The following is a 25,588-nucleotide window of genomic DNA, read 5'->3' as shown; positions in this document are numbered from 1 at the left end:
AGGAATTACTGTTATAATATTTTTTCGTTTGTTTGAGCTGTTTTCATAACGTAGACAGATTGCATAATGGTCTTTGGTGTTGATTTACATCATAAAAAGCCTATAATAAATCAGTACACTAGATGAGGTAAAATACACCATGTAGTATGTGTCCACATTCTATTGATTTGTGCTTACTGGAGAAAGTGCATTACCTGAAATGCAAAAGTAAATTTCTCAAATGACAACAATCATTACGATTATAATTTTGAGAAAAAAATAATTTTTATCAGTTTAACCATTATACAGAATGACGAAAACGTGACTAATATTTCATTGACTAAAAACCTGACTAATAGTGTTGTCACGGTACCAAAATTTCAGTATTCGGTACCAAGCGCATCAAGAACCGGGTTGACCGGGTACTCGGTACCACCGGTACTTAAAAAAACCTGGTACCGTAACGTTTTCATTTTTTTAGTACCGACTTGGTTCCGAAATATCGGGTCTTTTGACAACACTACTGACTAAAATGCTCATACATTTCATTGAATAAACAAAAACGGGACAAATTTGTCTAAATATGATAACTAAAATGTACATTTGAGTAAGACTAAGACAAATAAAAAATGGCTGCCAAAATTAATACTGCTGTATGGTTAATTAATAATAATCTTATTGCTAAAATGTCAAGTTTTCTTCGACTAAAACTAGACTAAAATACTTTAGATTTTCTAGGACTTAAACTAGACTAAAATGTTGAGACTTTTAGTCGACTAAAACTTGACTAAAACTAAATAGGATAAGGTTGACTAAATATGATAAAAACTTAACAAGGACATTTTGGGAGCACAAGATGCTCTTTGGATTATTCTCAAGATATTGCAGATAACATGAGGTTTCACACAAATTTATGGAGAATACAAATGCATTTTGTAATTCAGGTTAATTTTCCAATTCCACTTTTCACGCAAATTGTTAAAAATCTAAAATATATATTTTTTAAAAGTTCAGAATAGAAGCATTTTAACTAGTGATCTTAGATTGTATGTTTAACGGGAAAAGTGTATATTTTGTGCTGTGGCTGGTCACCATTTTTTTTTCTCTTTAGAATTGTAATACTCTTTTAGCTTTTTTTGCAGTTCATTTACATAATGCTGTTATTTTTTTAAAGGAACAAATATTTAATGTCATCTCTCAATTAATATGAGGCCATAAGAAAAATGTATTTTAAAAAAGTAAAACTGGGCACCAAATGCACTTCCTTTTGTGTCCTACACCTATGTCCGTGGTACGGATGGAACAGAAATGTACCATTCTGTTTAGAGAGTTTAAAAACTTGAATCCTGAATTTGTGTTTCAGAAGGTTTTCTGGTTAACTCTCTTGGCTCTTCTATAGCTGTTAACTCCCTTGCTAATAGCTCAAAATAGTGAAGTCATGTGATGTTTGTAGAGTACCTACCAGAAGAACCAGCCAAGTCAACTTTACTCTTAGTGCATTTCTGCTATTAAAATCCCAGAAACAAATAGGCCTAAATGATTTGGCAGGACTAAGAACGCCATAGCCTCAAATAAACCTAGCGCTGCATGAATTAAATATGAATTTTATTTTTTAATGTCTGAACTTGTTTTCATATGGTTAATGGTTTATAAATCCATGTTGAATAGGCTTTAAAAGGACAAAGTGTCCAGTGCACTGGTGAGCTATGTGCATCTTGTCCTGGACTGCATTTCTAGTATCTTTCCAGTTTCCACGAAATAATCATGTCTGGTCTCTTGTAGTACTAGTAATTTTTCATTATTAGCAAGAGCACAAGAGTGGTCGTGAGAAAAAAAAAGTTTCAAAATCCAGCTGGCCACCGTTCAGACATATAAACTTGCCTAACTGTAGCTAGTGGTGTTTTAACACATTGTTTTACATGATGCATGGTTTGTCCGGTGAAGGTTTGTTAAGATTGGCTATATATCGGTAACTTATCCTGACAGTTTAAGTAGCAAATCATTCAAAGTGCTCAAACAGTTTGGCACCAACAAATGGCTTTCCAAGTATTGGAAAACGTCAGCCAATGAAGCTATCACCTGCATGTCGTGTAAAATTTCTAGATGGTTTCCATGTAGATGGATGTAGGTCCACAACAAGCCCATCTGGTTCAGAAAAATTAGCTCAAATCCTTGTCTATAACCAACCTGTATGAACTACATGACTCCGATTTCACGGTCTGCTTGGTCAAAGACCTAATTAAGGCTTTTTAATTATCATTCATTTTTGAAAGACCTTAATTTGAACCCTCTTGTAAAATTTTAGGAGTTGTTGGAAATCTCAGACTCATTTTACGAGGCAGAGCCTGCAGGCCTATAGGTAAAGGAGCCAGTTGAGTGTGAGACTTTTTACAACTTAAATAAACTGCAATAGAGATGAACTCAGCCTAACAGTTCAACCTGGCCTCAGAATGAACAACAGAAATTACCATTTTTAACATGCATACAGCAACAACGTGTAAAAGCAGCCCCCTGAACATCATCATTTGGTAGTGGCCCTATTTCATTCGGCATTTCTTGTGTGGTGCTCTTGTCACTCAATCTGTTTTTCTCTCCTCTGTTCCAGGAGTGAGAAAGATAGAGTTTGAAGGGGGAGAGGGAGGAGAGAGAGACAGCGATAGAGAGAGATTGATGAGGCAGTAAGAGCAGCAGTAATTACTCTGTGTCCATTCCCCACGCCGGATTGGCAGACGGCTAATATCACACAGACCCCTGGCCCTGACAGGCGCCCCCCTTCCCCCCATCACAAGGTCCAGAATGGTGGGGGGAGAGCGTCACCCCGATGCTCGTCTTCATCCCAATGCTGTGTGGGCTGAGCGTCTTTCCTCTCATTACGCTGTTCCTTGAGGAATCAAGCCTTTTCTCAGGACTGGATGAGCGAAACTGCATGGTGCATTCTTGAATGCAAGGAAATGTTTAAAAAACACCCAGGCCCTTTGAGTTGATAGGCCAAGTACTTCCTCTGTGCTAATCGCCTAATTTATTGGAAAATGCAATTTAAAGATGACGTGAAATCTCAATTGACCCTATTTACTAAATTATGGTGTCTGGTTCTATTGTGCACAATTCATCAGCGTGTGATGCACTCATTTCATCAAAATGTAATCATTTTATGCTTTGCATGTGCTTGCAGTAGGGCTGCAAGATTAATCGAATGCGATTGTCATGCGCATCTTGTCAGTAAAGCCGGTTCTGTGATCAATAGTAAATCTCCATCACGTGCTTTCAGATGGAGCAGCATTTACTACACAGAGCTGTAGTTCACTGACAAGCTGTGCAAAATCACGTTTATAATCGCAGACGATATAAATCGTTCTGCGATTATGAAAGCTGTTTGCATTGCTTCTCAGTGAACTTCGGCTCTGTAAGTGCTGCTCCATCTGAAAGCACGTGAAAATAAAAACCGATTCGCCGATAAAATAACTTAATTTTGAAACGCGCTATTTGGCTCTGATGCAGCCTGTCAGAACTCACCACTCTGTGGTCACCGCCCACGGCTCATCTGATTTGTTGGGAATCATGAGTCTAACCAATCAATGCGGAATTCACTCTCACTCCGAAAGCGCTTGCTAACTGCAGCTGCTTCAATGATCACGCATCAGTTGTCTATATGTATATATATATATATATGTGTGTGTGTGTACATATGCACGTAATCTTATTTTTTTATTAAATATAAAAATATTTAAATAATATAAACATTTATTTATTTGTGTGTGTGTTTCTATATTTACAGTATGCTCACTAACACAAACAAACTCATATTAAATAAATATAATTTTATATATGTCTCAGTTCAGAGTCAATGCACTGCCTATACCACATCATTCTCTTAATATGATGATGCCCTGTCTGTTTATAGTTCATAAAAGAAAATGAACATTCTGACATAATTTACATGTTTATGTGTGAATAAAGGCCTAAATTGAATCGGTTCGGCATATTAAAGCGATTGTGTCTCTTCAGAAGACTTGATTGTTAAGGATTATGAGTGTCAAAGTTTTGTTGCACAGACTTTCAATGGAAGGAAAGCGATGTGTCTCTTCAGAAGACTTGATTGTTAAGGATTATGAGTGTCAAAGTTTTGTTGCACAGACTTTCAATGGAAGGACAAAAATGATAAGAGAGTATTAAACATATCTTCATCTGTGTTTTGAAGATGAACGAAAGTATTTTGAGTTTGAAACATCATGAGGGTGAGTAAATTATGACAGTATTTTCATTTTTGGGCAAACTATCCCTTTTAGTCCAAACTGATTTGCACTGCACTGTTTCAGTGCATCCCTCATGTAAAGTGATCCACTCTGCGCTCTTTAGTGGCTCAAACTGATATAGTAGCAAATTTCATGTTTCTTTTGATTTTAAAGCCAGACCATTAAATATATATATATATATATATAGAATTAAGAGAAGAATGAGAACTAAGTGTTTAGATGTGAATAACATTACCACACATCAGATATGTATATCTTGTATAATTAAGTCATCTTGAGACCCCCTGGTTGAGAAGCGCTGCTATAGACTGAATATTTCCTCCGAATAATCAGTTTCATCCAGAATCATTTTAAATCACAGAACTTCAATGCATTTTGAATGTTGTAGTATGTCATCTTTAGCACAACAAAAAAATCAAAAACGTCATGACTACATTTAACTATACTAATTAAAAATGTTGCGTCCTTATTTGTAAATAGTATGTGGACACATTTTGTCTGAGTTCATTTCAGTAGAATATGGTCTTCGCTCTCTTAAACACCCTCACTTTGTGTCTTTAAAACAGGATTAAGCATTCGAAAGAAGAGCGACAACCGTATTTAGCTGCGGTGTGTGTCAAAACTCATGGAGATGTCCCTCAGTCTGCTGGTCTAGGGAGCAGTGTTTGAAAGAAACCCATGTCTCTTTAATTAAAGATATGTAAATGTGGCCTCAGCTGGATTACATTAGATGGCATGGCTTTGGTGGGGTGGGAGAGAGTCCGAGCCCAACACCTAATCCAGACTAATTAAGGATTAATTACAATTGATGGGGGCCTTCCATCCCTGTGTGGAGGTCCTCACTGCAGTTTGTGACTGATCTAGAGCTCTGGAGAGGGGATTTGAGCAGGGGTGATCTGTCAGTTTGCTCCGAGCTCCTCTCACTTCTTGAGGGAGGAAGTTTAGAGTTTCTACGCATGCCATTTGGATTGAGGCATTGGCCTTTTGTTAAGCTACAATAATCTGTTTGTCTCACGCAAAGGTGTTAATGCAAACTCGCTCTATAATGTAGGTTAAGATGGACACACAGATAGTTGATGGTGGTTGCTAAGGCTCAAACATAGGGTTAGGGATTTCAACAAACCCTCTTACCTCAAGTATTAACCTTCGGCGAATAACGCGTCCTGAACCAGTTGCACTACAGACTTGAATGTTAGCTGGCAAGAAGTGCGATACTACTTTTGTGAGAGGTGTAACGTGATATTTTGTTAAAATGGATGAAAAAAAACATGCTTTGGGATTTTACTATTTTAAAAGAAGTCTCATGTTCTCCGAGGCTGCAGTTATTTGATCAAAAATAAATTATGACATTTTTTTTTTTTCAATTTAAAATAACTGTTTTCTATTTGAAGGTATTTTTAAATGTAATTTACTTCTGTGATCCAAAGCTGAATTTTCAGCGTCATTACTGCAGTCTTCTGTGTTACATGATCCTTCAGAAATCATTCTGATATGCTGCTTTGATGCTTATTAAACATTTCTTATTATCGGTGTGGAAAACAGTTGTGCTGCTTCACATTTTTGTGGAAGTCAAGATGCATTTTTTCAGAATTCTTTAATAGAAATTTTGATTTCAAACTCTGTTCTTTTGAACTATGTCTTTACTTTTTGATCAGTTTAATGTGTCCTTGCTGAATAAAAGTATTAATTTGGTAAAAAAAAAATCTTACTGACCCTAAATTTTGAACGGTAGTGTACATTGACAAAGAGACCATATTTAAGGCCTTGAAGATGAGCTCTTTTTATCCAGTAAGCAACCAGCTAAAATACCTTTGCAATTACATAAACAACATGCGTGAAACCACTCAGAACACCTTAGCAACTAACTGCACAGCAACATCCTGGCAACCACCCACAACATTTTATCAATGGGATTGCAACTTTTGAAGCCTTTTGAAATGAAGGTGGGAGACATTCTCCAACATTTAGCAGTGGTTGTCATGCAACAATCTGGCTAGCGTCTATTCCTGATTCTCCTCCTCGCTTCCAACATTTCCTGTACTCTCTTTACTCTCCTATAAATAATAAAAAAGGCCAAAAATAACATTCAAAATGTAGTTTTACGATTGCATGAAGAGCACAAGGCGATGCAGTAAAAGCTTGAGCGCTGCAGCTGTGGCCCTCTCATCTTTTTACTTGAACATGCTGTGCCATTCACCTGTACACATGGCACAATGCAGTGCACACTCTCTCTTTCTCTCTCTCTCTCTCTCTCTCTCTCTCTGCCTGTCTGTCTATAAGCCTGAGCTGCAGTGGGCTAAGGTTAGTTTACACACCCCCTCAGTGCATCCAGCCACCACTCTCCCCGGCCCTGTTTGCCTCTGTCATATTTCTCGTTCACTTGTTATAAATGGAAGCCGCTTCTCTGATCTATTGCTTAATTGCCACCTAATTTGCATAACAGTGCAAATTAACGACCTCTCAAATGAGCGTTCATTTTTCACAAGGTCTTTAGGAGCTCCTTAAGAGGCGGTGCTAATTAGCACAGGAGGCAGCTGCATTGATGAGCCGGGGAGCGGGCGAGAGGAGGGCGTGTCGGTAGGACGTATCGCCACGGCAACAGCCTTCTTCCCAGAGTGAAGTCATCCACATAGGTTTCTTTTGTCCTCGGCGCTCTGTTTCACCTGACCGCACCGAGCTGGCGGAGGTGGGATGGTGTGTGTTCTCACCTGCATGATCTTGTTTGACCGGTCCCTGCGTGCCGAGTGAAGCCTGTTGTACCGCCGGTTGGGTCTATCAAATGCTAGTTGAGTTAATTAAGAGCTGATAAATGACAAGTTGGAGCAGAAAGCATGTTTGCCTAAGGTAGGAGTGCTATTCACACCCTAATCGTATCCTCCTTTGTTGACGCTGACCAATGACCGCTCCTCACAGGGCGTGGATGGGTCGGTGTGTGCGCATGTCAGCAGCCGAGCCACCAGTTGTGTGCCACTGGGTGCCAGTAAATAGGCCACGCAGATGCTGCTTAACCTGAGCTGCTTACAACAGTAACATATTGGTGGATTTTGCAGCTTTATACCACCCTGGCACTTGCTCAAGAAGCCCTCCTCTCGTAGTTTCTCCTGAGAAACGAGACGTAAATCTCACTTCATGTACTGGTTCTGATTTTGGCAATTGTCTCTGATCCAATAATCCTTGTAGCTTGTAGTTGGGGTGTCCAAACTCGATCCTGGAGGGCCGGTGTCCTGCAAAGTTTAGCTCCAACCCTAATTAAACACACCTGAACCAGTTAATCAAGGTCTAGAAACAACCAGGCAGGTGTGTTGAGACAAGTTGGAGCTAAACTCTGCAGGACACAGAGTTTGGAGACCCCTGGTGTACTGGCTGCTGGTAAGCCTGTTGTTTAGGTATCACTGGTTCTGTGTCTGAAGTTAGAGCTTGTTTTGGACTCTAGTTTTTGTGTCTAGATTTTATGAAGCCAACACAGCTGCAGGTCTTCTTAAGAACTCACGGTGAGTTGCATTTGGATCTGCAGTTGGGATACGACTTGCATTTTAATGTGCGTAAAAAGCTCTGAGTTTCCTTAGAGTTCACAACAGGAATGGGCAGTGTTAGTTAAATATGCATGTGTTGTAATTTCAGTTAGTATTTCTATAAAACTTTCAGAAATATGCTTTTGTCAAACTCACAAACTTAATAATAAATTAACAGAGTGCTTAACTAAATCAAGATGTGAGTTTTAGTTTTTGCTTTCTGATTTCGGTCAAAAGATTTTATCAAATGTCTTCAGCAAACCAACCAATACCACAAAACCCCACAGAAGTCATTGTCTATACTTGCTGATGTTTGTGCCAATAAAACTGTGTCACTTCCTGGAGGATGCTGTCATGATGGCTTTTGTCAGTTCAAGTGATATTACAAAAGTTAATAGAAAAATGATATTGAGGATGCAGAATAAATGTTTGCGGTTTAAGGTCAGTTTGCTGTCAGTAATCATTTTGAAAGAAGTCTCAAATGTTCACCAAGGCCACATTTATTTGATATATCAAAAATACAGTAAAACGGTAATATTACGAAATATTATTATGCTTTAAAATAACTGTTTTCTATTTTAATGTTTTAAAATCTAGTTTATTCCTGTGATGCAAAGCTGAATTTTCAGCATCATTACTCCAGTCTTCAGTGTCACATGATCCTTCAGAAATCATTCTAATATGCTGAGTTAATGCTCAAGAAACAGTCCTTATTATTAGGACTGTTGAAAACCATTGTGCTGCTTAATATTTTGTGGAAATATATTTGATAAATAGAAAGTTCAAAAGAACAGCATTTAGTTGAAACAGAAATATTTTGTAGCATCATAAATGCGTTTAACTGTCACTTTTGATCATTTTAATGTGGCAATCTTTACTGAATAAAACTGTTAATTTCTTCTCTTTCAAAACCGGTAGTGTAAATAACTGACATCAATTAAAACAACGTTCCCCAAAACCATATAGTATTTTTATAAGAGAAAGAATAAAATGAAGAAACACAATTTAGTGTTTACACAGTATATGAAGGGTGTGTGTGATGGGGACATGAAAATGTACTGCGTAAAGTAGGAATGACCCTCGTATTTCACTTCGACTGTAATAGCACTGCAGTCGTTTTTGTTTTGAAGATAAATTCCCCTTATTTAAATCCCACTTAGCTCTCAGGTTAGCCTGTTTGTTTGCGTCCATATGGGCGTGCTTTTCAGTGCGCACAGATCCCTCCCCTGTCGCGTTCGCCTCCCTCCTTTTGATTTATTGGCTGTTGCGGTCAGAGCGTTGTCATTTCCTAAGTGTCGCCCCACACTCGTTTGCAGCCCACCGCGATCATCTTCAACTCTTCCTTTCGCGTTCTCTCGTTCACGCTCTCCCTGCCCCCTCTATTTTTCCATCTCTTGCTCGTTCTGTCTGCTCTCCTCCTCGCAGTTTTATCTCCTCCTTTGACTCCCTTTTGCTGCTTTCCCCTCACAATTCTCCTCTTTTCTCTCCTTACCTTCTCTTCCCCCTTCTGCTCCCTCGCGCTCTCCCAGTGAAAGGCTGAGAATACCCAAGGGAGCTGATGCAATTAAAATGCTAATCCTGTCTGTCTACAGAGAGAGGTAGAGGGGGGGCTGACAGCATGAGGGATTGTGGCTCACATGGAGAACTCGACTGAAATGGAGAGCAGAGGATGGGGGGAGGTGGCTGGGGGCACAGAGAGAAAAGGAGGCGGGGTATGACGGGAGAGCGGCCCAAGCCAAAGGAGGAGGGAGGGTGAACGAACCAGAGAGAGGTGCAGCGAAAAAGACAGACGAGGCCTGAGCCTCGAACACAGCCGTGATGGACTGCTTCTCCAGTAATGCACAGAAAATGGCAGCATTAATGTACTGCTTCCAGCAGTGAACACAATATCTTTGTCTGCGCTTAACACATCACCTGTGCCGTACCTGCGCCACGTTCTTGTGCCTGATTATGTATGCGGTCGAACCCAGCCGGGCGCTCTGAATATTTCATACCGCTCTGTCTGCTAATGGCTGGACAGCTGCTGGCTTTTTCCACTCGGCCCTTCGCATTTCCCATCTGCACGTTTTCACCAATCCTTCACAAATGAGGGAATACCTCGCCGTGAGGAGGGTGTGCGTTCGCGTCGATCATTCATAAATTTAATGGAAGGATATTAGTGCAACTTGGACAGATGCACCGCATTAAAATGTACATTATCTCATTAGCATGGCGGTGTGTTTGTATTAATGAAGTGTGCTAATTGAAAGATTTAACAGGCTGGCTTTATTAATCTTCTTAAAGACATACAAACATTGAGATGCAGTGGCTTTTCTGGCCAATATGTTCGGGTTTCAGAATGTAGCTGTAAGCGTTTACCACAAAGCTATTATAAAACGTACCCAGCCGTAGCAGTATTGCCACTTTATTCATGGCTACATTATTAGGGTTTTCAAAATCAAGGCTCATAAATTGAAATATAAAGGGGTGTTAGAAATTTAAATGGGTCCATATCATCTAGTGTCGAATGTTGTGGGTTATTTGTGTAATTATCAGTCATCACAGCTTAATTGAGATAATTAGACTAAAGAAACGGGTGTATGCTTGAGGGATTGGGTTGGAGGCAGAGCTCTTAATGGATATTGTGGGTGATACTCTTTGGGGAGGTGGTAAATTTCACTCTATTGATTGTGGGGATGTGGTCGTAAAAACCAACAACCCTCCCCTCACCCATCAGACTACACACATGCACGGTGAGTCTGGGTCACAATTCAGGAAAACAGAGGTGCGTTTTCAGTTTAGGCCAGACACATGCTTTACACAAGTGCATATGTTCTTTTGTAACTGTGACACTAAGGATGTCAGATGAAATGTACAATTAAAATGTGTGACATTCAGTTAGCTAGCTGCAAACATGTCAAGAGTCTAACGAACTTTCTCGGCAATTGTTAAACTGTTGCTCTGCCTTGAAGATAGTTGATATGAAAAGGAAGGGAAAACTGAGAGACAGAGCACTATAGCACCCCTTGTGGTAATGCTGAGAATGCTTTACAGAAATTTAAATAATTATTAATTAATAATTTAAATTAATTTAACACTAGAATGAATGAGACCTGTTTAAAGGTTTTAATAGAAATAAAACATTTGTACATTTTTTTAATATTTGTAAAACAGATTTTAATATACTGTTTGAATTAATTTTTGTCTTTTGTTTTATAATAAATTAAATAATTATTGAAATTTACCAATAGAATGAGCTTTTAAAAAGCAGGTTTCTATCTTTTGTTTTATAATAACAATAATAGTAATAATTTAAATATTCATTGTAATTTACCACTAGAATGAATGACACAGAGTTCATTAGTTTTATTAAAAATGAACAAAAAGAGAAAAAACATTTGTTTTCTCTCTGTTTTATAATGATAACAATAAATAATTATTGAATTTACCCCCAGAATTAATTTTAAAAATTGTTTATTTGTTTTTCTCTCTTTTATTATTAAAATCATTATTGTAAATGAATGACGAGTTCAACGTTTTTAATAGAAATGCAAAATAAATGTTTCTAAGCAGATTTGTTTTTCTCTCTTGTTTTTTATATTAATTTTAGTAATTATTGCCATTTACTGCCAGAATGAAGATTTAAAGTTCTTAAAAATAAAAAAATCAAAAAAGTAGGGGATAAAATGAAAATCACATTTGTAAACACTGGTTTTCACGTAGTTTTTCTGTCTTTTGTTTTAAAGCCTAACCATCGACTGAAATGAATGCATGAAATCTTACTCAACAGTATTATTCTTTATTGTTCCTGTGAAATGACTAAATAGTGTGCCTTCATAGCGCATATAAAACAAGAGTATGCTCATATGGGTTTATCCACAAAAATAATCTTATTGCAGAAATCACTTTGAATCAGAATTAATGTACTTGAGAAACTCTTCTTGCTTTTTCTTTGACTTTGGGGAGTTTTGCTGGCTGAAAAAGAGAGGGAAGGGGGAAAAGAGCGAAACAAATTCTGTGCTGTTATTGGGGGAGGGTATGAGCTGAAGTCATTAAATGTGTTATCAGTTAAAGGGAGGATGGGAAAACAGCTTTGATTTCAGTGGGGATGGTACAGACAGAACATCCACATAATGCTGATTGCTTCCAACACATGGTCTTTTAGTTGCACTATTTGTGTTTGAAAGTTTCTCTTTCTTTCAATTCACAAACAAGATAAACCCAATGCACTATTGGAGTCTCCGAGCACTGTGCTTACGCAGGACTGTTCAGATCTACTCAAAGCATTCAAAACATTGTCTGTGGAACTTTTTTTTAGTGTTCTAAAAGTGTACCTTGAGATATTATTCCCTTGAGTAAGGTTTATAGTTTGATTAAAATCATAATTTTTTTCTCTCTCAAGTTGTTCCAAATGCCTGTGACTTTTCCTTCGTGCATGAAGTTCAAAAGCAAACATTTAGCAGAATGTCCAAGCTTCTTTTTTTCCCATACAATGAAAGTGAATGGTGTTCACAGCCGTTCCTGATTCACATCCACTTTTGCAACATGGAAATAAAAGCTTAGACATTCTGCTAAATATCTTCTGCAAAAAGAAGGTCTTTCAGGTTTGGAATGACACGAGTGTGAGTAAATGATGACAGAGTTTACATTTTTAGGTGAACCATCCATTTAACCTTTCAGAAAGAACATTGAGTATCTTTGCTTCCTCCGTTTTGTTATTTTTATTACATTTAAATGATCCTGTTCTACATTTACTTAAAAGCAACACCTTTACATGTTATTTCACGTGCCACTGGCATTTCCACCGCATTCTCGCACACCACTAGGGGGTTCATCAAAAATGTGGTCTAGAGGAAAGACAAAGACCCTCGGTGTCATGCATTTGTATTATCTATCTTACACTTTGCCCTCAGTCACTGGCCGGGAGTGTGTGTGCATATGTATGGGAGTGTAGACGAGGTGCTCGTATAGGTGTGAGCGATGGCCTCGTAGCAGGAAGTTGACAGAATCTTGCTTTAACTCAGTGCCGGAGAGGTGTGTACTTATGGCTGCTTGTGCTTATAGTGACAGCACATGCTCTGCTATTATTGGACCCGTGCCTCGTGCTCAGGCATGCCACTGAGGTACCATGCTGCCCTCTGCTGCCTCAGCCAGGAATTGCACACTTAATTTAGTAGTTTCTATGGTATAGGGAAAGAAGTACCCTTAATTCTACATGGTGTGATGTGGCTGGTTTCTGAAAGCTCTCCATCTGATTGACCCTGTTGTGCTGTCGTCTTCTCTTCTGCAGTGCTGAGCATCAGAGGTGTACAGGAGGAGGACCCTCCAGATCCCCAGATCATGCGTCTGGATAACATGCTGCTGGCCGAGGGAGTGTCTGGGCCCGAGAAGGGCGGCGGATCAGCGGCGGCGGCCGCAGCTGCAGCAGCGGCTGGAGGATCACCTAACGACAGCAGCATCGAGCACTCAGACTATAGAGCCAAACTCGCACAGATCCGCCAGATCTACCACTCCGAACTAGAGAAATATGAACAGGTGAGAATCAGACCCCCGTCTGACCTTTTAAGTAATTTCAGCAGATTCTTGTGGGTTTGTGTATGTAATTGTTTCTTTTTTCTTTTTTCAAATCAAATTTACTGATTTCATCCACTGGTGGAGTGATAATGAGAGGGAAGTAATAATGATGTCTTTCAGAAATTGTAGGTTTTGTTTCATATACATATTTGCCATTAAGTTTGGCTTGTTTTTTGTCCAAGAAATTAAGTTAAGAAATTAATACTTTTATTCAGCAAAGAAGCATTAGAGGCTTCTTTCAAAAACTTTTAATGGTAATGTATATTTGCATGTATGTAATGATCCTCAAATCTATTTGAAAACAGGCTTGCAGTGAGTTCACCAATCACGTGATGAACTTACTGAGGGAACAGTCCCGCACACGGCCTATCTCGCCCAAAGAGATCGAGCGCATGGTGGCCATCATCCACCGCAAGTTCAGCTCCATCCAGATGCAGCTCAAGCAGAGCACCTGTGAGGCCGTCATGATCCTTCGCTCTCGCTTCCTTGATGCCAGGTGTGTGTCTGCTTGTTTGATCTGTGGCTGTTTCAAATGTAGGTGTCTTATTCTGTTGTGCTGCACTATTCCACTAATTATTATCAATGAAACACTCATTTTTCCACTTACTTTGTCCTCAGACGTAAGAGACGCAACTTCAATAAGCAAGCCACAGAGGTGCTGAATGAGTACTTCTACTCTCACCTCTCCAACCCTTACCCCAGTGAGGAAGCCAAGGAAGAGTTGGCCAAGAAATGTGGGATCACTGTCTCTCAGGTATAGTCGCACATGGCCTACAAATGTCCCATGTGTATTGAAAAACCTGGAATCCAGTTTTCCAATAATGGCGTGTGAGGAAAAATGTCCTAGAAAATAAATCCGGCCCCATTTTTATTTTAATGAAATTTATGCAGCTTTGTCAAGCAAGTTTTTCATAAAATATAGAAATTACAGGATCATTTAAGCATCAGTAATTAGTTTGTTGAGATATGTCCTGTCAATAACGTTGCATCATGTCCATAATTCTGCTGTTAGCGCCTCGGTGTCATGAAACAACAAAAGAAATCACAAGTAGATACAGATCAGTCTCTGCTTAAGCATTATTTCCATTCTCCTAAGTAGTTAGTGATGGGAATTACTGACATCACACATTTCGCAAAGATAAGCACTTTTTGCACATACAATTATGAAAAGTCTGTCGTCATTTATTCGCCCTCATGTTGTTCCAAACCCGTAAGAGTTTGGTTCATCTTCGAAACACAAATGAAGAGATTATTAATGAAACTTGAGTGATTTCTGTCCCTCCATTGAAAGTCCTTTACACCAAAACCTTGATGCTTCAAAAAGTTCATAAAGACAAGTACATTACAAAGTAATTCATAAGAATCGAGTGGGTTAATCCAAGTTTTCTGGTAACTTAATATGATGAACAAATTTAATTTAGGCTTTTATTCACGCATAAACATTGATCATTGCACATACATAGAGCACATCAAATATGGTAAACAGAAGATAAAACATACCAGCGTAATTATTAATCGATATATATTTATTTGTGTTTTGGAAAAGTCTTTCAGGTTTTAAATGACATGACTTTAACAGTATTTTCAATTTTGGGGTGAACTATCGCTTTAACTACAACTGCAGAGCTGAGCTGTGAACTTGTGCTGCGTTCACATCATGTCAGACTTCCCGTAATTACAAGTTTCCACTTGTAAAAACTGTTCATGTTTGTTGAACTCCTAATAACAAGTTGGAAACAGTTTATGACCGCTCCATTTCCTCCCACTTAACTTGTGGTCAAAACAGCCAAAATAGCAGCAGCTTCAAAAGTTACAGTTAGCAACTTCTGCACATTTCTGTTTGATCAGTCCACAGAAATTCTTTTAGTGCAGAAATTCTTTGACTAACAATAGAAGAAACAATTAGGAAACATTTGCAGCTAATGTTAGCTAAAATTTGTGTGATCAGAGAAGCTACAGCTATAATGTACAGTTGACATTAGATATCTAGATGGCTACCTACATAATGGAATGAGATGACATTTTGAACAATTTGTTGATAAATTATTATTATTATTTTATTTATTTAATTTTTTTATATCACACAAAAATGATTTCACAAGAAGGAAGTCTTATTCAACATTTCCTAATGGCAGATGGGCTACTCTTGTTTCCAGTGTATGTTTTGATTCAGCTGTGATGAAAACAAGATGCAGGAAGCACCGTTAGAGGGAACCTTCTAATTGAGTGCATTGCAGAAATATTCATTTAAAAATAATTTCTATAAATAAATGATGGCAGTATACCACACTACCTTTGAAAAGTTTGGGGTCGGTAAGATTTTTTTTAAAGAATTAGTTCTCTTATTCATACCAAGGCTGCAATTATTTAAACAGTGATACTGTGAAATATTGGTACAATTTGAATATATTTTGAAATGTAATTTATTCTTGTGATGCAAAGCTGAATTTTCAGCATCATTACTCCAGTCTTCAACGTCTCAAGATCCTTCAGAAATCATTCTAGTATGTGGATTTATTATAAGTGTTAGAAACACTGCTTAATATTTTTGTGGAAACGGTGATACATTTTCCCAGGATTCTTTTGATGAACAAAAAATGTAAAAGAACAGCATTTAATTAAAATGGAAATCTTTTGTAACAATGTAAACGTCTTTACTGTCACAATCAATTTAATGCATACTTGCAGAACAAAAGTATTAATTTCTTGCCAGAAAAAAAATTCTGACCCCAAATTTTTTGAACAGCAGTGTAAACTGTGCAGTTGTGTAAGTTTAGTTCAGCAGAAAGCAGTGACATCGGCTGGATGAGCACAGAATGAGAATCCGTGTTAGAATCCTTTAAATGAAAATGGTAATTATTTGAAATGTACAGTAATGTCTTTTAGTTGTAGTTCACTGTGATGAAATTGTTGTCTGATTAGTTGTTTCACCTCAGGTCTCGAATTGGTTTGGCAACAAGAGAATTCGGTACAAGAAGAACATTGGTAAGTTCCAAGAGGAAGCAAACCTGTACGCCGTTAAAACAGCCGTGGATGCTGCCAATGTGTCGGCACAGGCCAGCCAGGCAAACTCTCCAGCAACACCCAACTCAGGTAAAGTGCACAACAGCCCTCCCATCATCTCTAGCAGATAGTGAAGCTACACTACGCACACCACTTGCCACAATCACACTCCTGTCTACATGCGCTTCATGCTATTTTCTTTCCATTTCAGTTCTGTTCTCAAGTCTGTTCTTGTCTGTCCATCTTTTTTTCCCTGTCATAGAGAATGCTTGTTTGTTTGTATTTGCATCATGCACTTGCTGAGTGAGATTTAGATGTTGTCGATCTGGGTTGCGCTGTAAAGCTGATCTGATTGTATCTAGGTAACAGCTGTTTTGTAAACATCTTCAGGATAAAGCCGTCATAGTGTCGTTTTTCTATGGACCTGGGTGGTATGACGCCATACATCACACATTCGTAGAAAAGTGTTTATGAATGGGTATTGTTAGGCACAACATGACGCAGAGTTTAGTTTTATGGTTACATAACATCACATTAATATGACATTGTATAGATAGGAAGCTGATGTGCGATCACAGGTTTCAGGCTCAGTCAGTGTTTTTGAACTTATGCCAGACTTGTTTATTTGTTATGGATAATTGTATTTTTTGTTTCACATCCATCATGTTACAGAGGAAAAAATGTAAATGAAAACTAATTCATCTCATTTGATTAAAGCAGGGTTTCCCAAACCGGGGTTTGTGAGGGAACTGCAGGGGTTTTGTAAGTTCATGAAAAGCTAAAAATGACTTAAATCATAAAAAAAATAACTATTTTTAATAAATCAATAAAGATTAAGGTAAATAAATGATAAACTATTGTTATTATCCATACAAAAACAATTACTGAAAAGTTGAAATCTATTCATTTTCCTACATGTCATGTGACCATTAACCGTGAACATGCAAATATGTTGTTAAATTATTAAAATATTAGCTTAAAATCTCAAGGGATACTTAAGTAATTATTTGGCTGACTTTGGGAATCCCTGGATTAAAATATTTTATCAGAATTGGATTGTCTAAATGTGGATGTGACCAAATTGTTGTTAAATTAAACATTTGTCTGTTGAATTTCCATCATGTTATATGAAGTCACTTATGATTTTGATCATACCGCCCACTCTCATCTCTGGCCATCTGAACATTTACTTTCATTTTTGGTTTTGCATGACTGTTTCCTCTAAGGCAGAGGTGGGCAAACTTGGCCCTTCCAGGCCACTTTCCTTCAGAGTTTAGCTCCAACCCTAATCAAACACACCTGAACCAGCTAATCATTGTGTTCAAGACTACTAGAAGGCTACATGCAGGTGAGTTTTATCAGGGTTGGATCAAATCTCTGCAGGAAAGTGACCTGGAAGGGCCAAGTTTGCCCATCACTGCTCTAAGGCTATGGCAATAACCAATAACTTTCCGTTGATGATTGCCTCTTTTTTCTTTTTCTTTTTTTTTATTATCTCTGCCTAAATTCTTGATGCTGTTTTGGCTTTTTGTTTAACATTTTCATTTTACTTTCATATGCACATGCACATCCACACACACTTGTTTAGAGTAGTTGAACCTCTATTTGCTCAGGAAGCAGAATGGATAAGGTAGGTGATTTAACTTGGTGTTGTCATTTTTAACAATACTCGGTCAACACGTATATTTTTAAACCCCATCCACATATCCTGTTACATATCCGGTGGCCGGCGTACCAACAATGCATCTCATCATCTAGAGGAAGTAGGATGTCGAGTTGTATACCTTCATGTAACGCAACAGTCCGCATCAGCACATACGTGATCGCTGCTTCCCATTGTTCACCTGTTTTGTTCTGTCGTCTCTAGTCAGCGGAAGTAGTCAAACAGATTATCACGACCGTCTTGGATTTGGGAATGTGGCTTGTCCTGATATTCATGCTCCGCATAGAGAGCAGACGGATTTTCACCACACACTGTAGGCTTTTCTAAAAACCCAACCCGGGCAGGGTTGTGTGCCTGATGGGCTGCGTGTATTGCTGCAGGGTCATCTGGGTCGTACACCCTCTCTCACGCAGGAGACGCCTACCTCGGGCTGCGTTCACTCGACGGGGATGGCGTCAGCGTCACTCCCGCTGTGCAGCAGCAGCAGGTAGGCACTGAGGACGTCCCCTCAATGCCCTTCCTCTTCCATACCTGCTCACAGTGTAGTGCTCTCTTCCCCTTTCCCCAAAGCTACAGCCCCAACCCGTGACATCCACCTTAGCGGATACTTAGAAGTGTAGAGCTCTATCCTGGAAACGAACTCCACCATCTTCCCTGTGGCATTGCTTCATTTCATTTCTTCTGTCATGTCCTTGGCCATTCCTTTGTCTCCTTCCTGTTAGATGAATGCTTTTCATCAAGGGCTCAACAGTAAGGATGTACTACTGATGTTTTGGGTCAGTGTTTCTGAACAGTCACCTGCCCCATCACACCACTACTACATGTGTTTTTATGACTCGCAAATTTCAAAGTGTAATGTCCTGTGAATTTTTTTTCTTACTATAAATACAACTTTTGTACTTGCCTAAGGTTATTTTTTTAATTAATAATTTTTTTTTATTTATTTTAAATATTATTCATTTTTATTTTTTACATTTTATATTAGAATTAAATGTCTTAATTGCACTACTGTTAAAGTTTGTTTTGTAATGTTTTTGAAAAAGTCTATTATGTGTTATAAGTCATAAATATTTATGTTAAGAGAATTTTTTATTATTTATTTTATTTGTTTTTAAAGGCAGGGTAGGTGATTTGGTTCAAAAACATTTTTTGTTATGCTGGTTGGAAGTCTCTTCACATCCCGATAGCAATCACTAATTGGTCTAAATGTATTTAGATGTATTTATATCGTCTGTGGAAGCCATATAACCTTAAAATGTTTGACCAATCATATCCTTCAGGCCGAGGGCTATGATAGGTTGTTCTACCTGCCTGTCAACATTCGTGCAGATATGATACGTCACCAGCACGTTCCATTACGCTATTGCAGGCCGAGTGCGAATGGAAGGTGTTATTATTGTAATATTATGTGCTTATGCTTTGTACTGTTCTCACCGTTGAATGAGACATGAGGTAATCTGACAGCACTGCATTCAATCCTCCATCAGCGCCTTTTCTCATCGTGTCTCTGGTCTGCCTTTGAGAACTTTCAAATGTTTCTGATTGATATACATATCTGATGTGTGGTAATGTTATTCACATCTAAACACTTAGTTCTCATTCTTCTCTTAATTCTATATATATATATATATATATATTTAATGGTCTGGCTTTAAAATCAAAAGAAACATGAAATTTGCTACTATATCAGTTTGAGCCACTAAAGAGCGCAGAGTGGATCACTTTACATGAGGGATGCACTGAAATAGTGCAGTGCAAATCAGTTTGGACTAAAAGGGATAGTTTGCCCAAAAATGAAAATACTGTCATCATTTACTCACCCTCATGATGTTTCAAACTCAAAAGACTTTCGTTCATCTTCAAAACACAGATGAAGATATGTTTAATACTCTCTTATCATTTTTGTCCTTCCATTGAAAGTCTGTGCAACAAAACTTTGACACTCATAATCCTTAACAATCAAGTCTTCTGAAGAGACACAATCGCTTTAATATGCCAAACCGATTCAATTTAGGCCTTTATTCACACATAAACGTCAATTATGTCAGAATGTTCATTTTCTTTTATGAACTATAAACAGACAGGGCATCATCATATTAAGAGGATGATGTGGTATAGGCAGTGCATTGACTCTGAACTGAGACATATATAAAATGATATTTATTTAATATGAGTTTGTTTGCGTTTGTGAGCATAAATATGGAAAATGTCATTAATGTAATGTATTAGTGGTGTTTATGCTGTTATGTGATGTATGTGTGCTATAGGTGGATATCCTGCACCATGCTACACACCTGACGGCAGACTATGAAGATCTGTCAGGAAGTCCTCTTTACACCCCACACCATCTAAACGTGAGTACAGCACTGACACACACACACACACATTCTCAAGCAACAGACTGCTTGTTAAAAGAAAAATTAAACCATTTGCTATTTGTGTAAAAGTTAGAACCTGGAATGATTTTCAGTTAAATCTCACAAAGAGCATTAATCTGATGAGAATCTCTGTTGCTCTTCGTGTTGACGTAGACCTAAAGATCATTTGAAGGTCTGATGTCTACAATTTGTGGCTTGTATGTTTCCTGTTTCAACACGTTTTATGTTCTGGTGTGAATACTCTCTAGATGATCAGTCAGCTGCAGCTAAATGCTGTTACTGTATGGACACACTATTTGAACAAACCCCTAACACTAAGAATTAAATCAATTTTTACAGAAATTCTTTTTTGCAATTGTTTCTTAAATAATTTTAGGGATGCACCGATACCACTTTTTCCAGTACTCACCCGATACCGATACTTTTATTTTTGGTACTTGCCGATACCGAGTACCGATACCAATATTTTCATTGCATTTGTACATTTTTAAAATATTGTGTACAGAAACCAAGAGTATGTATAATGTTAGTTGGTTAACTTCATTTATCAAATAGATACAGTCAAACCAACATTTATTCAGAAACCTTCAACATTTCTCACATTATCACAGTTTATTTGCTATAGTTTAGAAAATGGTAATAAAATATGACAAGAACTCAGTTAAACTGTGTCAGAACAAATTCAGCTTGATAATGTTAGATAACTTTGATAGAAAGGTATGTAATGCCCTACTTAAGGGTGAACATAAATGACGTTTATAGTGAATGCCCCTATAAATTGTCTTATATTTACGATTCAGTTTTAATCCAAATGATGCGTGCTAAGTGAGCGAAACATCAATAAAGATCACACAACAGAAGTTCTCCCTTCCTCCCTACCAACCATTAAGTAATGTGTGCATTGTTTTACTTACTTCTTTTTGACATATCTGACAGAACTACAAACTGTCCAGTGATGTCTGTGAGAAAGGGATATTCACTCGACAAGCCTCCGCGCGCTCAATCCACTCAGTGTGATTTGCTTAACAGCTGGCGCAAATCAGCTATACAGGCATTAATACTGAATGTTTTATATTCATTGCATACATATACTTTGTAGACATCTTTAATCTCTAATAACTCCATTCTGCTGTCTGTTGTTCTGTTGTCGGTGTTTCTTTGTCTGAATATGGCGCTTATCACATGCTGTGTGGTATCGGCGTTTGGTATCGGGGCATTTTAACGAGTACAGGAGCTCAGTATCGGGCCCGATACCGATACCAGTATCGGTGCATCCCTAAATAATTTGAAGTATTATGCCGTTTTATATATTCTTTTAATTATTATAATTACACTACCGTGCTGAAAACATTGTGGTCGGTAAGATTTTTTTTTTACTGTTATTGAAAGAAGTCTGTTATGCTCACCAAGGCTGCATTTATTTGATCGAATACAGTAATATTATGAAATATTATACCAATTTAAAATAACTTAAAATATATTCTATTTAAATCGATTTTCAAAAGTTCAAAATCTATGATGCAAAGTTGAATTTTCAGCATTATTACTCCAGTCTTCAGTCACATGATCCTTCAGAAATCATTTTAATATGATGATTTGCTGCTCAAGAAACATTTCTCATTATTGTCAATGTTAAAAACAGTTTTTTTGTGGAAACCTGATACATTAAGTACCGTATTGGCCTGAATATAAGACGACCCTGATTATAAGACGACCCCCCTTTTTCCAGATGTACCTTTTGGAAAAAGGCTTTTTAAAAACCAAATCTTGTTTTTTCTCAGTAAAACACATTTTGTCTTCAATTATTTTCATATTGCATATTTTTCCTATTTTAATTTTTGCTTTGAAAGTATGGTAAAAACTGGTAAAATATACCGACAATCACATTTAAAAAATATACACTTTTTGATATACCATAAAAAAAAAAAAAAAAACAGGTAGCCCATCTGAATTAGGACATTTAGGCTATCCATCTAATAGTAGCCTACCAAAATCTTATTAACAGTAGAAGTTAAATCTTACTGTAGTCTTCAAATTTGGGTACTGTCTTACGTTTTAAAATCACAAAGGGAGTTTGGTCCCATCAGGCTAACGTGACAGTCACGACTCATGCAGCTGTAAGGTTTTCTTTCTCTTTTGTTTTTACTCGCGATCTTTACAACACGCATTACATTACGTATTTCATGGCACACTCATTTTATGCGTATTTGGCGCCACCTATTGTTGTGGGTGTATTATTGACATGTCAAAGTCTAGACCCTGAATATAAGACGACCGTGTTTTTTCAGATGTATTTCCAAGAAAAAAACATCGTCTTATATTCGGGTCAATACGGTATTCATTTCTTTAAAAAAATTCTTGCTGACCCTAAACTTTGTTGAAACACAATGTTTCCATTCATCTATATACAATATTCCATACAGCCTTATTGTTTTGCTGCAAATTGGTTGCAACCCTATGGTTTCCAGTCACTGCTTCTGACTCTCTCACAAAACAATCTGTCCTGCATTGTTCAATGTTGTTTTAAGCACAAATCCTGTCAATAACACTTTTTTTTTTTTCTTCTTGGCATTAAAAAGTCTTTGCGTTTCATTGCCTGTGCTACTTGACCTCATACATGTGACTCTCTCCACAGGCTAACAACAGCTGGCAAGACAACACCAACCCTTCCTCCATCACTTCTCCACCAGGACCACCTGGCAGCATCCACTCTGACATCTCCAGCTAATGAGGCTGACGCAACACACACACACAGAGCATCTCATCATCCAGTCTCGCCCGTTATCTCCTGCTCACAGCTTTCGTCCTTCACTCTAGCAGATGTCAAAGGTCTTCCATAGTCCTCGTTCCACTTGGTGTGCCAGGGTTCACACGCTGGACCAGACTGAAACACACGCACTCCTCGAGCAAGACACCTAACGTCACATTTGCTGAGGATGAATAAAAACACACGTCCTCCTCAAAGGTCTTCACAAAGGGTGGACGGTCTACGCCCAGCTTCATGTTACCTTTCCTGTTTCGACCTGTCATGATGGGGATTACGCAACAGCTCCCTCCTCGCTTGTACCAAAGTGCTGTCAACGTTTGTTGCACCTTCTGCTCTTCGTAGAACAACCTAAGACAACTAAACCATGAAAACGCCATTCAGCCTGCTTTTTAATATGGTTTCCAGTCGCTGCTTCTGGCTTTCTCACAAAACAATCTGTCCTGCATTGTTCAACGTTGTGTTAAGCACAAATCCTGTCAATAACACTTTGAGCTGCTGGTTGGATGGAGAGAGAGAGATCCAGATCCATCAGTGTAAAGGTACGCTGGACATTTGAACACTCTGACTAGCTGATCGCAGGAGAGTACGGTGTGAAACGAGGGAAACGTGAAGAGTTCACCGAGGAGTTCACTTTGCCCCCCTCAAAGATGCACCAGCCACCAAATAAAAGACTCGACAAGAACTCTAAGCCCTTGTGTTCGGGAAAGGGGTTGGACGGACAGCTGGAGTATTCGTTTGGGTATTTAGAAATATTTTTAAAGGGAAAGAAAAAAAATATTCCACTGTCTTCCATGCATGTAGGGTGTTGAGATGTTTTAGTGATTCCATTTAGCCTAATCTTTATTTTTTTTGACAAAAAAAAAAAATATTATAAAAGGAGAGGGTGTGAGGAACAGACCAAATAAACAAATGAACTTCTCCAGAAATGAAAACGTCATACTGCCCAATCCAGTACTTCGTGCTGGTGTTTGGTGATATTTTATCGCACGTTTTCACAACAGGCATCCGTGACACACCGACCACGTTTCGCGAAAACCATAGCAGCTAACGAGGCCATAGCAGCTAACCAATAATTCTGACCACGTAAACCGTTACAGATATCATGAAGTTTTTTTGGTTTGCCGTGTGCTATGGCCTCTCATGTTACTGTGTTGTGTGTACGGGTGTTTGTTTTCTAAGGGTTGGGTCGTCTTGTCACTCACTCGTGCTTTTGAACTGATTGTATTGTACGTGCAATTGAAAGCACCTGTTCCTTGGTAAAGCATGCTGTCTTTTTTTTTCTTTTGTTGTTGTTGGCTACAATTTCACTAAACAAAGGAACTCTGTTGTTTTGTAGTCAGTTAACATAGCCAAGCAACAAGGGCTTTTCTCCTTTCAAATTTAACCAAAAATAAGCACTGGATGTGTTGTGATTTGAAACAGATGGACTAAAGCTAGTAGAGGAACATCAGATGAATTTATATTTACTTTTTCCAGACAAGTTGTTTGTATTCCCGGAACTTGTTTTTATGATTTGCGGGGGGGTTTCCCCCCTCTATTTTTTTCCCCAAGTTTACCTTTAGTCGCGGAAGCACCAGGGCGTTTTGATATATGAATGGAAATTCTATATATTACACAAAGGACTAAATAACATTGAAATGTAAATTGGGGTTTTGTTTATATGTACACATGGAAAAACAAACTCTGAGGAGCTTTCCCAGTTATTATTGTGTCCTCTATAGATTACTGTTAGTTATAAACATTTCATATGGATATCTCCAACTAATGCTATTACTACACCAAATTTCTTTTTTTTTTTCTTCTTTTTTTCTATCAGTCATCTATGGATGTCACTGTACAGATTGTGGAATGTTTCAGTGTATTTTCTCTTTTTGTATGCTTTTATTTTTGATGTTTTTTTAATCGCTGGCGGCTTTGGATTCGCTCATGAGCAAGAGTAATATTTGTTAGTCTTTGTAATATTAATTTTAGCGTTTCACTTACATTTGATTTGGATCGGGAGTCTCGAGTGTTATTTTTGTTGTGTGTGGTTTTGTCAAAGCTGGTAGCATTTGTTTGAGGTGCTGTGAAAATCCCACTACTAACTGACAAGAAGAAAAATAGGAATAAATTTGGAGTAAATGCATAAGCTATGTAGCAGAATAAGGATTTTGAACACTACATATCATAGGTAGATTTGGAGTTCCTAAATGTCTTTTTCCCCAAAAGTGCATCCATAGAATCTGTTTGGAAACTTGGGGTTATGATCGGAGGTGGATTCCACAGCACCGCATCAAATGACATCAGCATTTTTTCTCGATTTTTATCATTATTTTACTAGAATTGTAGTACACGCTTCCTTCTGTATTTACCATTCTCTCCCTCCTCTCTACCTCTCCTCTCTCCATTTCACTTGTATATAAACCCCACCATTTTCAGACTTGGTAGTCTGTATAAACTCCTTTTATACCTCAACTTTAGAACTGTTCTAGTGAGAGAGG

The 25,588-nt window shown here is 38.0% G+C and overlaps 1 protein-coding gene across 7 annotated transcripts in view; it reads left to right on the top strand.

The window, feature by feature from the left end:
• Nucleotides 1-25,588, top strand: part of LOC107670485 (pre-B-cell leukemia transcription factor 1-like) — a 37,625-nt gene extending 12,037 nt beyond the window's left edge. For 2 of the 7 annotated variants that reach the window (XM_016463097.1, XM_016463096.1), the window contains 7 exons: nucleotides 13,014-13,258; nucleotides 13,603-13,793; nucleotides 13,916-14,051; nucleotides 16,234-16,390; nucleotides 18,344-18,450; nucleotides 20,231-20,317; nucleotides 22,977-25,588. In XM_016463097.1, coding sequence (XP_016318583.1) covers nucleotides 13,014-13,258; nucleotides 13,603-13,793; nucleotides 13,916-14,051; nucleotides 16,234-16,390; nucleotides 18,344-18,450; nucleotides 20,231-20,317; nucleotides 22,977-23,069 — 1,016 coding nt within the window. In that variant the 3' untranslated portion in view covers nucleotides 23,070-25,588. Of the gene's footprint in view, nucleotides 1-13,013; nucleotides 13,259-13,602; nucleotides 13,794-13,915; nucleotides 14,052-16,233; nucleotides 16,391-18,343; nucleotides 18,455-20,230; nucleotides 20,318-22,976 lie in introns of all 7 variants that reach the window. The other 5 variants (XM_016463098.1, XM_016463099.1, XM_016463102.1 and 2 more) reach the window with 5 other exon arrangements.

Source organism: Sinocyclocheilus anshuiensis, unplaced genomic scaffold (genome assembly GCF_001515605.1).
Source record: "Sinocyclocheilus anshuiensis isolate Anshui unplaced genomic scaffold, SAMN03320099.WGS_v1.1 scaffold476, whole genome shotgun sequence".
NCBI classification, from domain to species: domain Eukaryota; kingdom Metazoa; phylum Chordata; class Actinopteri; order Cypriniformes; family Cyprinidae; genus Sinocyclocheilus; species Sinocyclocheilus anshuiensis.
This window is presented reverse-complemented; position numbering and strand designations above follow the sequence as displayed.